At 44.2% G+C, this 16,568-nt stretch overlaps 1 protein-coding gene across 1 annotated transcript in view; it reads right to left on the reverse strand.

Moving 5' to 3' along the window:
* The window catches only part of TBC1D22A (TBC1 domain family member 22A), a 585,912-nt gene that overhangs the window by 552,247 nt on the left and 17,097 nt on the right, over positions 1-16,568 (reverse strand). The window contains exon 2 of the mRNA XM_073652139.1: positions 12,602-12,658. Coding sequence (XP_073508240.1) covers positions 12,602-12,658 — 57 coding nt within the window. The remainder of the gene's footprint in view (positions 1-12,601; positions 12,659-16,568) is intronic.

Below are 16,568 nucleotides of genomic sequence, written 5' to 3' on the forward strand. Positions count from 1 at the left end.
GCACTGGTTGGATCTATTTTGATTTCCAATTAGCTGTGCATATTTCCCTTGTTCTTTTATTGCAAGGGTTAAGCAGTTTTGTTTGTCTCTGAAAGCTTTCTGTCCTGGTTATCTCAGCTGTTCTGATTTCTCCACTCCCCTCTGGTATCAGTACTCACCTATTAACTTGGGTAGTTGCCAGTGACCGCTTGTTATATCTTGGCATCGGTATGGAGGTGCAAGCTGTGAAAAGAGAAGTCGTCTAGGAGTGGTCTCCAGAGGTTGCCGTTTGGAAGTTTGTTTGGTGTTTTCCCTTTCTTTAGCTCCAATTTGGAGATTAAATCCTTCCTTTCCCTTTATACTTTTCTGTAGTCTAGGTGCGTGTGGAGTGATTGCAGTTTCTTTCACCCATGTCCGCTTCCTTTAGTGTCTAGATCACAGAGCAGGCAGTGTGACAGTAGCAATGTATTGGCTGATAATAGCACTGGGAGAACTGTAGACCAATGCACAGAACCCAGGCATGACAGGGATGATTTTTCAGCCTAAGGTTAAGTTCACACGTAGCGTCTTTGATGCGTTTTTGCAGAAGAAACACAGCGAAAACGCTTGGTAATCGGTCTGCCAGCTATTGCAATGGCAATCCATGATGTGGACATTTCCGCTCAGGATTGCCATTGCAGCAAAAACTGCAGCATGTCAATTGTATGCAACTTTTCCGCAGCGTTTCCCGCCCATTGATTTTAATTGAAACGCAGCACATCAGCACATCAGCAGGTATAATATTTATATAGACTTGTATGGGTGCATGCGATCCAATTCTCGTTGCCATTCACAGCATATTGCGATTGTTTTCGCATGCCAAATATATAAATATTATACCTGCGGATCTGCTGCGTTTTAATTCAAGTCAATGGGAGGGAAACGCTGAGGAAACGCTGCGAGTGGTACCTGGGTCGGCTGGGGAGGACCACTACTCCCCCTCATAACAGTGAGAGCGGCGCAGCTGAGGGAAGTAGGGTGTCCTCCTGGTCCTCGGCGATGTGATCAGGTCGACGGGCAACGGTAAGCGCTCGCTCCCAGCAGTGTACTGCGCTGCCAGAACCTGCGGTCAATGTGAGCTCTCAGCTGAAGATCAGCTGAGAGCTCACGTGACCTCACTTCACGGCACCGATGCTGCGTGGGAACATTCTGAAGAATGTTCCCACAAGTACTGGTGCTGAGGTCACGCTGAGGTCATCGGGGCTCATCATCTGATCTTCAGCTGATGAACCCCAGTGACCTCATTCCTGCAGAAGCATGTACACTGACCGGAGTGATTTTACACTCCTTGACAGTGTACATTGCTGTCTTCTACAGTGATTGCTGATGTCACTGCTGTAGAAGTGACCCGGATCGCCGAGGGACAATCGTGACAGCGGTAATAGTGGACTACGTCGTGACAGCGGACAGGTGAGGGATATGGTTGTTTTTTAATTTTACTTTTTTTTCAGGAGACGAGTCATTCGGGGACTGAGCATGCAATAAAAAAATTTTTAAAGCCGTATGTATTTTTATTTCATTAAAATACTTTATTCTGGCCGTGTATTTATTGAAAAAGAAGTGACAACTTTACTACGCAGTTAGTAATAGGGGTGTCTTGTAGATGCCCGCCATTACCAACCTGGGCTTCACGTTAGAAGCCAATACAAGGCTGACGTGAACCCCAGCCCTATTGCCTCACTCGCCACTGCTACAGGGCAGTGGGAAGAGCGGAGGCTAAGCGCCAAATTTGGCACATCTTATGGATGCGCCATTTCTGAGTCTGCTGAGGGGTGATATTATTAGCTGTGGAGGGGGCTAGTATCCATGGCTCCTTCCCTTGCTATTAATATCAGCCCGCGGCTGTCTGTTTAGATTTTATAGAGGGACCCTACGTCAATTTTTTTCTGGGGTCCCCCTGTAATCTAGCCAGTAATGGCTAAGCAAACAGCAGTGGGCTAATATTAATAGCCAGGGAACATTTTTGGCTAATGGCCACTTCCCCGGCTACTAATATTAGCCCCCGGCGGTTGACTTTCCTTCTGCTGGTTATAAAACGCAGGAGCCCATCCTTCTGCTGGTTATAAAATGCAGGAGCCCACGCTTTTTTTTATTTATTTTTTTTTTATTTTAGCCTCTGTGCCCACGCTCCGGATATAGCAGCGCTTTGTACGCATATTTTTGCTGCGTCCAAAACGTTGCATTCTATTGAACACAGGTAAATCAGCATGTGTTAACTGAACCATGCGGATTTATCGCATTCAATACTTTCTAGTGGTCAAATTTCTGTTGCAGAAACTAGCGACTCCGCAAGAGAATTTGACATGCTGCGGTACTGAAAGACGCGCCACATGTCAGTGTCCACGGGTGATCCGCAGCCTCCGATGCACGCATAGTGGACATGGGATTTCTAGAGATCTCATCCACTATGATATAACATCTGGATGCTGCGGGTTTGACACTGTATAAACACGCAGCGTCAAACCTGCAGCGGCTCCTGATCGTGGCCACGTACCCAAACTCACCCGCAGCATTTCAATTTCTGTAGCGGACACGCTAGTCTCCGCTGCAGATTTTGACCGATTGAAGTGTCATTATATGCAGTGGATTCACATGTACCGACAACAAAAGTGCGGCATTAGAACACCGCATTTTGGACGCAGCAAAAAACGCTGTGTCCAAAACATTGCTTGTTGCTGTTCGTGGGGACATAGCGGCTAACGAAACAGCTGTGAGCTGTTAATAGCCAGGGACCAGGTTTGCCTGATGGCACCTTCCTAGGCTAAAAATAGCAGCTCACAGCTGCCCCAGAAATTACATGAATAGGAATGCTAATGAATATTGGGTGAGTGGGATTGGCTAACATCTAGCTCTTTTGTTTGGTGATGACCCTTTCATCACCAAACCTAATTAAAATTAAGTAAAGAGTTAACCACACAGACACAGAGTATTTGAAATACAACAGACATTCTTTAATCATTTAAATTAACCAATATACTCACCCCAGTTCTAGCGGTAGTCCAAGGGTAAAATCAATGTCCCAAATAACTTTATTTAGCTCCAAAAAGCATTCATTGATGTACAAAAACGCTTAAAAAAAGCGGCAACACCGCGTGTTTTTTCCGCAGCGTTTTTCCTGCCAAGGAGATGCAGAAACGCTGCACAAATTTCTGCTTCAAATCCTGAACGTGCGCACATAGCCTAATAAATATTTGCTTATGGATTTATTTTTGCAATGGAAAAAAATTGCAGCAAGTCTCATTAATTTTGTAAACGCAACACACACTTTCATTCAGGCTTTTATGCCAGTATCGGGCTCTCTTCTAATAATATATTTATTAAATGACCTTGTAGAGAGCATACAGATTAGAAATTTCAATCTTTGCATATGATACTAAACCCTCTAAGGTAATCTTCACAAAGTTGGATCATTTAATATAAGAGCGTGATCAAGGGGTGCTTGATCAATCTGGGCGAAGAAATGGCAATTAAAAGGTGAACATAGATTAATGTAAGGTCATGCACCTGGGCCAAAGAAATAAAATGCACAATTATGTACTAAATCGTAAAACACTGGATAAAACTGCCAATAAAAAAAACTTGTGTGTATTGCTGGAGAGTAAACTCTAGTGACTAGTGCCAAGGAGCAGCTGCCAAGATGGATAAAAATCACAGGATGCCTTAAAAGAGGCATGACAAGAACACATGCAAGTTAATAATCAGGCTACACTTACACTGTGAACAATTTTGAGCTCCAGTGTACACAATGAACACAAGATCGGGCGCAGAGAAGGTTATTAAGAGAACTGGAGAACCACAATACCAATGCAGGTTATCAAACTTTAGGCTATTTAGTTTGGAAAAAAAGAAGAAGATTTAGGGGCTAATAAAATATATGAATGGACATTCATATGAGCAATGACAAGGGTGCATCCTCTTCGTCTAGAGCAGGGATGTCAAACTCAAATACACAGAGGGCCAAAATAAAAAACTTGGACAAAGTCGCGGGCCAACCTTGACATTTATTTAAAAAATAAGTCTACAATTGAGGAAGTTTTACCTTATCAAATTTAACGATGAACCTTTCATATAGAAACAAACAAAGTGGGTTGTCCCACAAACAAAATAAATTTTAATTAATAGATCTTAGAATAAAATAAAACACATACTGTAAATACAAATGGAGCATACTGGAATAATATAATATGTTATGTAAGAGAAGTAAAAGCATACGGCCCAATGACCTAATGTACATATGTAATAAAGTATGAAAAACTTTAACATTAATACATAATACAGATAAAGTATGATGCCAACAAAAGTGCCTCCCAAACACCGTATGAAACCACCACAGTGAATTCCTCCCCAGTACCTTCCACACGCATGGTATGATGACCCTAGTGTACCGCCCGAGCAAAATATGGTGACCTCAACGCAGTATGATGACCAAGCTGTGATCCCCACACAGCCCTCCATACAGTAAAATGAGCCCCACATAGTCCTCTATACACTATAATGGCCCCACATAGTACTCCATACAGAATAGTGGACCCCACATAGTCCTCCATACAGAATAATGGACCCCACATAGTCATCCATACAGAATAATGGACCCCACGTAGTCCTCCATACAGAATAATGGGCCCCACGTAGTCCTCTATACACTATAATGGCCCCACATAATCCTCCATACAGAATAGTGGACCCCACATAGTCCTCCATACAGAATAATGGGCCCCACGTAGTCCTCCATACAGAATAATGGACCCCACGTAGTCCTCCATACAGAATAATGGACCCCACGTAGTCCTCCATACAGAATAATGGGCCCCACGTAGTCCTCTATACACTATAATGGCCCCACATAATCCTCCATACAGAATAATGGACCCCACATAGTCCTCCATACAGAATAATGGACCCCACATAGTCCTCCATACAGAATAATGGACCCCACATAGTCCTCCATACAGAATAATGGACCCCACATAGTCCTCCATACAGAATAATGGACCCCACATAGTCCTCCATACAGAATAATGGCCCCACGTAGTCCTCCATACAGAATAATGGGCCCCACGTAGTCCTCCATACAGAATAATGGGCCCCACGTAGTCCTCCATACAGAATAATGGGCCCCACGTAGTCCTCCATACAGAATAATGGACCCCACGTAGTCCTCCATACAGAATAATGGGCCCCACGTAGTCCTCTATACACTATAATGGCCCCACATAATCCTCCATACAGAATAATGGACCCCACATAGTCCTCCATACAGAATAATGGGCCCCACGTAGTCCTCCATACAGAATAATGGACCCCACGTAGTCCTCCATACAGAATAATGGACCCCACGTAGTCCTCCATACAGAATAATGGGCCCCACATAGTCCTCTATACACTATAATGGCCCCACATAGTCCTCCATACAGAATAATGGACCCCACATAGTCCTCCATACAGAATAATGGACCCCACATAGTCCTCCATACAGAATAATGGACCCCCCATAGTCCTCCATACAGAATAATGGACCCCACATAGTCCTCCATACAGAATAATGGACCCCACATAGTCCTCCATACAGAATAATGGACCCCACATAGTCCTCCATACAGAATAATGGACCCCACATAGTCCTCCATACAGAATAATGGACCCCACATAGTCCTCCATACAGAATAATGGCCCCACGTAGTCCTCCATACAGAATAATGGGCCCCACGTAGTCCTCTATACACTATAATGGCCCCACATAATCCTCCATACAGAATAATGGACCCCACATAGTCCTCCATACAGAATAATGGACCCCACATAGTCCTCCATACAGAATAATGGACCCCACATAGTCCTCCATACAGAATAATGGCCCCACGTAGTCCTCCATACAGAATAATGGACCCCACGTAGTCCTCCATACAGTATAATGGCCCCACATAATCCTCCATACAGAATAATGGGCCCCACGTAGTCCTCTATACACTATAATGGCCCCACATAATCCTCCATACAGAATAATGGACCCCACATAGTCCTCCATACAGAATAATGGACCCCACATAGTCCTCCATACAGAATAATGGGCCCCACGTAGTCCTCCATACAGAATAATGGACCCCACGTAGTCCTCCATACAGAATAATGGACCCCACGTAGTCCTCCATACAGAATAATGGACCCCACGTAGTCCTCCATACAGAATAATGGACCCCACATAGTCCTCCATACAGAATAATGGACCCCACGTAGTCCTCCATACAGAATAATGGGCCCCACATAGTCCTCTATACACTATAATGGCCCCACATAGTCCTCCATACAGAATAATGGACCCCACATAGTCCTCCATACAGAATAATGGACCCCACATAGTCCTCCATACAGCATAATGGACCCCCCATAGTCCTCCATACAGAATAATGGACCCCACATAGTCCTCCATACAGAATAATGGACCCCACATAGTCCTCCATACAGAATAATGGACCACACATAGTCCTCCACACAGAATAATGGCACCACATAGTCCTCTATACACTATAATGGCCCCACGTAGTCCTCTATACACTATAATGGCCCCACATAATCCTCCATACAGAATAATGGACCCCACATAGTCCTCCATACAGAATAATGGACCCCACATAGTCCTCCATACAGAATAATGGGCCCCACGTAGTCCTCCATACAGAATAATGGACCCCACGTAGTCCTCCATACAGAATAATGGACCCCACGTAGTCCTCCATACAGAATAATGGACCCCACGTAGTCCTCCATACAGAATAATGGACCCCACATAGTCCTCCATACAGAATAATGGACCCCACGTAGTCCTCCATACAGAATAATGGGCCCCACATAGTCCTCTATACACTATAATGGCCCCACATAGTCCTCCATACAGAATAATGGACCCCACATAGTCCTCCATACAGAATAATGGACCCCACATAGTCCTCCATACAGCATAATGGACCCCACATAGTCCTCCATACAGAATAATGGACCCCACATAGTCCTCCATACAGAATAATGGACCCCACATAGTCCTCCATACAGAATAATGGACCCCACATAGTCCTCCATACAGAATAATGGACCCCACATAGTCCTCCATACAGAATAATGGACCCCACATAGTCCTCCATACAGAATAATGGGCCCCACGTAGTCCTCTATACACTATAATGGCCCCACATAATCCTCCATACAGAATAATGGACCCCACATAGTCCTCCATACAGAATAATGGGAAGGGTGCTGGCGTTGTGGGCCAAATAATAATATAATAATGTGTGGTCTAGAGTAAAAATGATTTAAAGAATCACTCATTTTTTTCATAAATCTGTGTATATGTGCATGTAATGTAGTATCTATGTGTTTACATACTGACCTACCGCCGCTGACGTCATGGCTTTTTAGACTCTCCTGGTCACGCTGCGCTCTGCGGGTCCTGGAAGTGACTGTTACAATGCAAGTTTATGGAATGTCACCATGAGGCTCCATAAGCTTATATTGTAAAGAGACTTCCAGCTTGGACATAGAGTGAGCCACATAGTCTGAAGTGCGGTGACGTCACTGAGAAGAGGAGCAGACCGGCGCTGGATCCCAGAGAAAGCGGCAGTAGGCGACTATATAACCACATGCACACTACATTACATGCACATATATGAGATTAAGGAACTCTGCCACATGAAGTAATAATGGTAGATTTACTAAAAAGTTCAGCTTAGTATAATGTCAAACTACATTATTCTTCTCATGGCACACATGGAACTGGGTGTGGGGTTTTCTAGATATGACCGCCCTACTTCTTTACACTGTCAATATACTCGCTGGCCTTGTACATTTTTGTCCTGTCATTACGGTTCGAAAAGAAACCTTCAGATCGATAAGTAAATACAAAATGAACCCCACTTCCAGGTGAAATAAAGTAAACTCATATTCACTTTATTGATCAGAAAAATGTATAGTAAGCCACCCCGGTAAGTTGCTGAGAGGTAGCGGATAGCGAACGTCTTACAAGATCACATACTGTGGGAAAATAAAAAATGAAAAATGACAGCGACACCATGAGATTATTATTCAGAATGTATTTAACGGCAGTTTTCTCAGCGCATTTCCAATTCCTGGGAGATAAAAATCACTCACGCTTACAACAAGGTATCTAACATTTTCAATCCCTTCCATAAAATATTTAATAGCTGTTAATATAAATCAAATTTCTCTTTCCACTGATTTCACAAAATGGAAACAAGTAATTCAAAGCTGACAGCATGATGACCATGGAGAGGAGGTAAAAACAATCAAATTGCTCAAACTGACCCAGGAATCGTCACTGGCAGCCATTTTTTTCTCTTTTGTAGACATTGAAACTCCAGAGCTCACAATACAAACTGTATACATTATTATACAGATCACGTAGTCCTGATGAAGCTGGTGCATTTACTTTAGTGCTCACGAGTTTAAAGAGGTGCTCCACTACACTGTATAATGTGCCCATTGGTTTAAACCTTGTAAATACCTCTTGTTGCCATATGTGTCTGTGCGCGGCGCTATCGCTGACCGCTTAGTCCGCATCACGTGACCTCAGGCTGCAGTTGTTGGATGTCTAGTCTACTTCTGGATTTCCTGGATTCCCCCAGGCATGACCCAGTGACGCGCACCCCCCTGACTGACTGGGCTGTGCACGTCACAGCCCAGTACCCAGCGCGCGCTGTGGCCAATGAAAGCAGAGGAGAGGGAAAGTGCTCGCTGGATAATGGGCTGTGACGTGCGGTGAAACCCCGCCCACAGCCCAGTCAGTCAGGGGGAGCGCGTCACTGGGTCACGCCTGGGGGAATCCAGGAAATCCGGAAGCTGACGTGACATTAACAGATGTCAGCGGGGGTCACGTGATCAGGACTGAGCGAGCAGCGATAGTGCCACTCACAGGCACATATGGCAGCAGTATGTATGTATTTACAAAAATACTTAGTTGTGTAAATCAATGGGGGCATTATACAATGTAGTGGACCACCTCTTTAAAGACTCACGTAGACGACAGTAGTTTCGCTCTGAGTGTGATCCATCAAAACATCAGACCTCACTCGGACCAATATAATTCAAAAAGGCTGTGCACATGTCCAAATTTTTCCTCAGACAGAGTGGTCCAAGGAATAAATCAATAAATAATCGAAGCATGCATGATTTGCCTCCAATAATTGAACGGCATTCATCCATTCATGTCGATGGGTCCGTGAAAACATCAGACCTCACTTGGATGACATCCAAGTGCAGTGTGATATTCATGGACTGAAGTCATGGAGAAGGAAGAGAAACTTTATTTTTATTGAAATTCTCTGATCCCACTCTTATCTAAGTCCGATCAGCGTCGGATTACCAGAATCGCACAGATTTGTCAGATGGAGAACATAGGATTGTCTGCACCTGCCCTAAGTGCACTCAATCTCTGGTCACCCCTGCCTTACTGAAGCTGCACTACCCAACAGTGGGAGATAGATGGGCAGAAATTAAGGGAACGTTTTATGAAAGGGTATACAGCTATTTTGACATTTTTTTCTAAGTAGAACAAACACTCTTCAGTGCTGCAACTGGAGCCATTTTGGGAGGCAAGTAATGAAGGTTTTTGCTTAGTTTTCTTGTTTTTTTAATATTGGGGCCATTGATGAGCGGTTGTCAACTAATGGACAAACAGTCTAAGAAAGTGGGGGAAAGTGTTAAGGATCCTTTAAAGTGAGAATCTTCACTCAAACTACTACTGAGCTGTTTCTCTATTAGTACAATACGATTCTGTAAGAACCAAATAAATAGATTAACCAGTTCAAGACCAGGCCATTTACACCCTTTCTGACCTGGAACATTGTACGCTTTTTTCCGTATATGCAGGTTTAAAAGAGCTATAATTTTTTTCCTTGCTCTGATAGTCAAATACCGTACTGTGCCTTTTTTTAGTGAAACATGGGATCCCATGTTTATGTCACTGTCATATTCTTTTTTTATATTGGGCGATATCATTGGGAAAATAGGAGAAAAAAGGGTATGCTTTTCTAGTTTTTATTTTATCACACACTAAAATGCATTTACAAATTTGTTCACCATCCTGTACCAATTATTTTGATATATCGGACACTTTTTTTTAACCTACTTATTAATTTCATTTATTCTGCACATTGTTCCCCCAATAAAGGTGATAAACGATGGCGGGGGAGCTTTTCAAAATGTAAATATATATTTTAACTTTCATCTTATTTCCCTTGTAACTTTGGCTGGTATATCAGCCCCAGTTTCAGGGGAAATGCAGCCTACTGGCTACATAGCAGAGCTGTCAGGATCTCTTAGGACTCCGCAGCTCATGCTCCCTCTCTATACACAGCAATCATATGATCGCTGTGAATGAAGGCGGAAGTGCGGTCAGCGCTTTCTATTACTGCTTGTTTAGTGCTATGAGCCACCTTTGCCTTCTTTATGGGCACTCCAGCAGTCTCTGACAGCCGTATTCCATCACTGCAGAGTAGGAGTCGGACCTCCCAGACCTTTAAAGTCTATGCGCAGTCTGGAAGCTGTTAAGATCAGGTTTAAGCTCAGTTGGAGTTTTTCATAAAAGGTGACTAAGCATAAAAAATAATTAAATTAATTTATCTTTGTCTCAAATTAGTCAACTCTTTTATGAAGAGACAAGTAAAGTTAGAAAAACATGGCTGTTTTATTATTTTGGACACAGCGCCACCCCTGACCATAGGTGGTGTCTTGCATTGCATCCCAGCCCCGTTGGAGAGAATGGAATAGAGTTGGAATCCCACACAAAACCCATGGTCAAGGGTGGCATTATTTATGAAAGAAAGTAGCCATGATTGTCTAACGCATGTCCACAACCTGGTGTTATATCTGTTTGCATGGCACGCCAGTGTGAGATGACGGGACTGGCAAGATTGGAGGACAGGGGAATAAGCTTCTATTAAGATGAACATGGCAAAACTCGTCTGTCTTTCACCAGCTAAAGACCAAGGATTTCCCATTCCAAAAAATAATCCATTTCCTAGTCCCCCTAGTTCCATACTGGTTTTTTAATTTGATTTAGAGTGTTTTGTTTTTCCCTGATCCTATTGTTAGATAAATCTCGCCCCTTTCAAACTAGTGTATGTTGCACTTTCATATGATATGTGTGAAAAACTGTACATGCATTGGTCCACTGATTTTTAAAGGGTATCTCTCAGCAGGTTTTTGCAATGTAATCTGAAGACCGCATGCTGTAGGGGTTAAAACACAGATTTCAGCGGTGTCTCTTATCAAGCTCAGTGGTTTTATTTACTTGCAATTATTATTTTAGCACCAGTAACTTATCCTTACTGGGACACAGCAGCGCGTGCATGCTAGATCGACAAGCCCCCTACTGTGATAATTAGCAGCTCACTGTCTATGGACTATGTACAAAGAGAGCCTGGTGTGGGCGGGGTTAGCTTACTCAGCTCTGCTGCTAAATCTAAAAGCTCTGATAGGGTCAGATCGGCAGCACCCAGTAATCTAAGTGATCCATCGTTGGGTTCAGCTTCTCTTTGCCTACATCAGGCTGCTCTCAGACTAGCTAGCAAAAACCTGCTGACAGATTCCCTTTAAAAAAGGTGGGCATTCAGTACAAGTGAAGCCTGATCTACAAGTGAACATTAGCAAATTGTCACCTCTTCCCCCTACACCGCAAGAAACTACCTTTATGCTAAATTCACACAGTGCAGTTTTTCACAACGTTTTTAATGGATTTTTGTAGGTCGATAACACAGCAGCTAAATGTTGCTTTAAATTATATGAAAAACTATAGAAAAGTCAACAGTGTTTTTTGTCATCTGCAGATGATTTTTAGCATCCTCTGGGTATGGCGTTTTTTTTTTCGTCATAGACTTTGTTATAAAACTTTAGAAATGCAAAATAAAAAAATAAAAAAACACCAACAAATTATTGTAAAATAAATGCTTTACGTAAACCATGTGTAAATGTACATGGTATCTATTAGACGCTAGCGTACCCGCATTGTTTTTGAAGACGACGCTTCAGGAAAACACTGGAGGCGTTCGCGATTTCTTGCAAAATATAAGCAGTACCAAGTAGCAGCAGCCATTTTTATTAGCTATGGAGCTGCTCCTCAGTTATAGAGCCACCATTGGATAAAACTACTGATTATTCTCCTCCTCTAGCATTTCCCTCTTTCTAATAATAAAGCTTGGACCAATGTCTTTTATGTTCATGTTTGGCATGTGACCAAAATCTAAAAAATCAAGAAGCCTGCTAGCTCCAGTGCATCTAGCCATTGAACTGTTCACATCCTATGCCAAGACTAAAGTAGAAGAATTCTTAAAGTAGGAGTATGCCCCAGATCAATAACTTATCATTTACAAAGAGTTAATGATAAATTCTGCATTTCAAAAAATCCAATTTTTTTTATTTCATCCTTAGCAAAAGAGAAAAAATAAAAACTAAAATCAAATAAGTGGGTCAACTGTCCATAATACATAAAAATGGAGCTAAAAGCTTGCCCATTGCCTTTTGTTCTATTTTTAATAGAAGAGAAGATGAAAGGACTAAAAAGAAAATATCTACTTACGTTCCGTGCAGCACTGGATCAAAAGGCGGATGTTGTGCTCCGTACACATGCTGAATGCTAATTTGTAGGGAAAAACATAAAAACAATGTCATAAATAATGCAAAATTAGAAAGAAAAAAACAACTTCTAAGAGGCTTGATTTACACGTAGCTTTAATACACTTTAGCAAGTATTTTAGCAAGAATTGTACATGTTGATGGACTTTATCAGCAATTTTACTGCCTAAAGGGATTTTCTGGACACAAAAAAAAAATGATCTGGTGTCCCCAACACCTACCCCTATTTTGCATTTGTAGCCCCCAGAAGCCATCTTTACCATTGTTTCCGGAACTTCTTGACAACTCTCTCGATATGGCTCTACACTATATTTCCTAAGAGCCAAAGTTGTATCTGTCCCTCAGCTCTCTCATTCCCACCTACAAAGCGCTATCTGTAGACTTCTATGCAGCCTTAAGAGCTCTATATTGCTGTACACACTTTCTCCCACTTCACCTTCTATGTGCTGTGTAAGACTCTCCTGCAGTCAGTAATGTTACCGATGCAGATACTGGCACCGCACAGTCTTAGTGTAGTATCGGAAGCAATGCAAGAAAGTCAGACAATGCCTTCATGTATAATATAATTGCTCTGGGATGGGCACTGCCCCCTTCCCCTTTGGCACCCGACCTTTGCTGTTGTCAAGCCAGGTGTGGGAAAGACTTAGTGCAACACAGAGATAAGAGGGAAAGGGAGCCCAGATACTAGGGAAAGGGGGAAATGGAGTCCTCCTAGTCTGGTCTAGTGTCACCCTGTCTCAACTACCTTCCCTATATTGCCTCTTCAGCAATCATCGCACGCGTGCCTCGCCCTGACTTTCCCTGGTGTATGGCTAAGGCTAGGGATGGGAGGAGATGAGCACTAGTCGATCTCCACTAAACTCTATAGACAACAAGGGTAGACAAACGGGGAAGTTGCTTAGCTTTAGATGACCCCAAATGTGCACACGGCCTAAAGCTCCAGAGAGGATGAAGTACTGCTCTTGCTAAGCCTTCACAAGTAGTAATAAATATCGCCGGTACCTCCCTCTCAGACACACCAGGTATTTATACACCCAGGCCAGAGAGCTAATTAGACAGAGGGAGGTAACCACCAGGTCCTAGAGAGAAAGCCTCTCATCTAAGAAGTCTGTAATGCCAAATGTAGAGATCTCCTGCAACCAACTGCAGGGCGACTGTCACCTCTGACACACCCGTGACAGCTGTGATTCACGTTGGATTTTTAGTCTGCCTCAGTGACATCATCTCACTAGGACTAATAAGGCCTAGTTAGAGACACACTAGTATCTTGCTATTGAGCCTCAAAAGTTCATCTGCTGTTTGGAGTTCTCCACCTTCTGTGCGCCATCATGATAACCCTCTGATCCTACCTACCCTCACTCTTTCCGGTTAATCCTCTGCTAATCATCTCCTAGATTAACTATCAGATGAAGTAAGCTAATGAACGGTTATTGGATTCAGATCAAACTATGCATTCATCCTTGTAAATATGCCTGTGATTCCTCTGCCTTCCTCCATGTGCTGCCCCGAATTGCCATTTTCTTGTTCATCTGCCCTCCTAATCCTGTGATTCCCGAGTATCAGAAGTCTCATTTCGCCACATGCCATTCGGCTGTCTGCACCAATGACATGGAAGCGTGAGTCTACTCCAACCTACGGCTTCATGAATCTACCTCACAAAATGAGCCTAACAGTAATCTAGCACTCTGAAATACCCAGCACTTCATCCTCTGGACAAAGTCACAAGCGGATAAGATTACTTGTTCTATGTGCTTTCCCTTCCTATGCACATCACCAGTCACTCAAAGCTAACCGAGGACCACAAGCTACGCTCCACCACCCAAGACATCACAGAGCACATTGCAGAGCTGCTGGCTGAGCCCTTCAAAGCACAGACAGGAAATCTCTGTGCCTGGCATGGACTGCAGCAGAATGTGAGGAGCTGGCGATCATTTCTGATATATTTCACATGGCTTTAATAATCTGTGAGACAGCAAAACTCCTTTAAAGCTATACACATTGCAGAGTATCTTTGCTTTAACAAATCTTAAATTTACATTGTCATATGGGTTATGTTCTGCACGTTCAACAAGGAAATCCCTAATTTATGCCCCTGACTCGCCCCCTGGGCCGTGGGGTACCCGGAACCGGGCTTCTGTACGATGCTGGGGGTAGTAGTGGCGACCCGATCCCGTGGCTCAGGGTGGTCAGACCAAATGTTGTGGCAGTCTATTTATAGATTTGCAAATGTCCGACTACGCCACCCGTGGATTGCGGTCAGGGATAACCGCCGCTGCAAGGCAGACCGCTGAGGCTGGTGTTGGTGTGCCGCACAGGGGTAGGATAACTCCACACGGGAAGAGTGTAGCCTGGGGGTGATAGTGCCGGAAGCAATAGTAAAAGTTCAGAGCCCATTTCAAACAGTTCTGGGTCTTTATTGTAGATGTTACTAATGACCCAAAAGTAGTACCGGGTAGGAATGGGCCTGGGTATCAGAGCATTCGGGCGAGCCCCACTGGCCAAGGTGAGCGTGTAGGCCTACCATTCTCTCTATGCTCTTTCTGACTATCCCCCCTCTTCGTCGTGTAATAGCCCACGTCCCTGAGCTGGCCGTGTACTTCTCGCCTGTATGGCTTGCAACTCGGGCCTTGGGTACCTTTTGCTTTCTCCTCGCTGTACTGGTCCCTCTGTGTGGCGGAGCCTCCAGGCTTCTTAGGCCAAGGGACCTGAAATCCCTCACGGGTTGGTTCTCTGCTGCTGGGCTTATAACCCTGACAGCCTCGGACCCCAATGTCCAGTTGTGTGATTCTCTCAGCCAGGACCGGCTCTAGTCGCCTCTGTCCCTGGCTCGCAGTTTCTCCTCTGCCTCACGGACTCCTCAGCTGCTGCTGACCTGTCCCTCTAATCTGAGAACCCTTCTGGACACTTCAGAAGTGGGTTCTGGTCTCTCTAACCCTGCCCCAGTTCCAGCTTTTTATAGGGCAGCCAGCTCCCCCTACTGGCCTGGGACAGGAGGAGCTGCATGCTAATGGTCCCTAACCAGGGAACCTCCCTCCTGCTCTCAGACACAGCCTTTAATATTTGTGGCATCCAGGCCTGGGGTGACACATTCCCCCCTAGTAAAATTTAATACTCAGGACTAAACAGGAAACACAAATACAGGGTATAAATGATAACATAACATATATACAAGTACATTTTGTCCTTAAGGTCACGGCGCTTCCGCGACCGGGTGTCCATGTCACCCAATAAGGCGAAGTTTTGAACGGAGAGGGGACCTGTCTCCATAAACCCCAAGTTCTTGGCCTTGGGCGTGGCGACAAGGCTGAGCTACCTACTTTGGACCACAAGGGGGCCACGCCGGACAGGTTTTTCTTCTGTGGTCATCTTCGCAAGAGGGGCACCAAGTGCAACTATCTACAAGACAGTTCCGGCCATTCAGTGTCCATGACCTGTCAGTCCATTGTACTAGGAAAAACATTATTAATAACCAGGTAAACATAAAACATTAAATATATACTTTGCATTTAGACTCTCCAGCGAGCTAGTATTTGACCCTTAGTGCTCCGGGTTGACCTGCGTAACCCACTGTCTGGTGGTGGTCTAACCTGGCTTTCCCCACTAGCATTTAGGGTACAGCTACTAGCTGGGTTTACAGGCAGTGCAGGCAGCTGTCTGCGGGTCCTTTGGTTTACCGCAGGCATGGCAGGCTCACTGTCAGCAGAGGGTTGACTCTCCTGGGCTGCTGGCATGGGTTCTTCTGCCTCCGGGGCTGCTTGTTCCTCTTGTTCTTCCTGCTCTCCTGTAGGCTCCTGCTGGGTTGGTTGAAGGAAGTGTAGGACGGGTACCACTATTGCGTCGTTTATCCGAGTCCAGGACCGGGGGAACTCTCCAAGAACTGTGCTGATCATTTCTTCCTTGTCCACTGCGGG

The sequence above is a fragment of the Phyllobates terribilis genome, unplaced genomic scaffold (assembly GCF_046119375.1).
Source record: "Phyllobates terribilis strain yellow unplaced genomic scaffold, ASM4611937v1 Scaffold_11__3_contigs__length_659146591, whole genome shotgun sequence".
Taxonomy (NCBI): Eukaryota; Metazoa; Chordata; class Amphibia; order Anura; family Dendrobatidae; genus Phyllobates; species Phyllobates terribilis.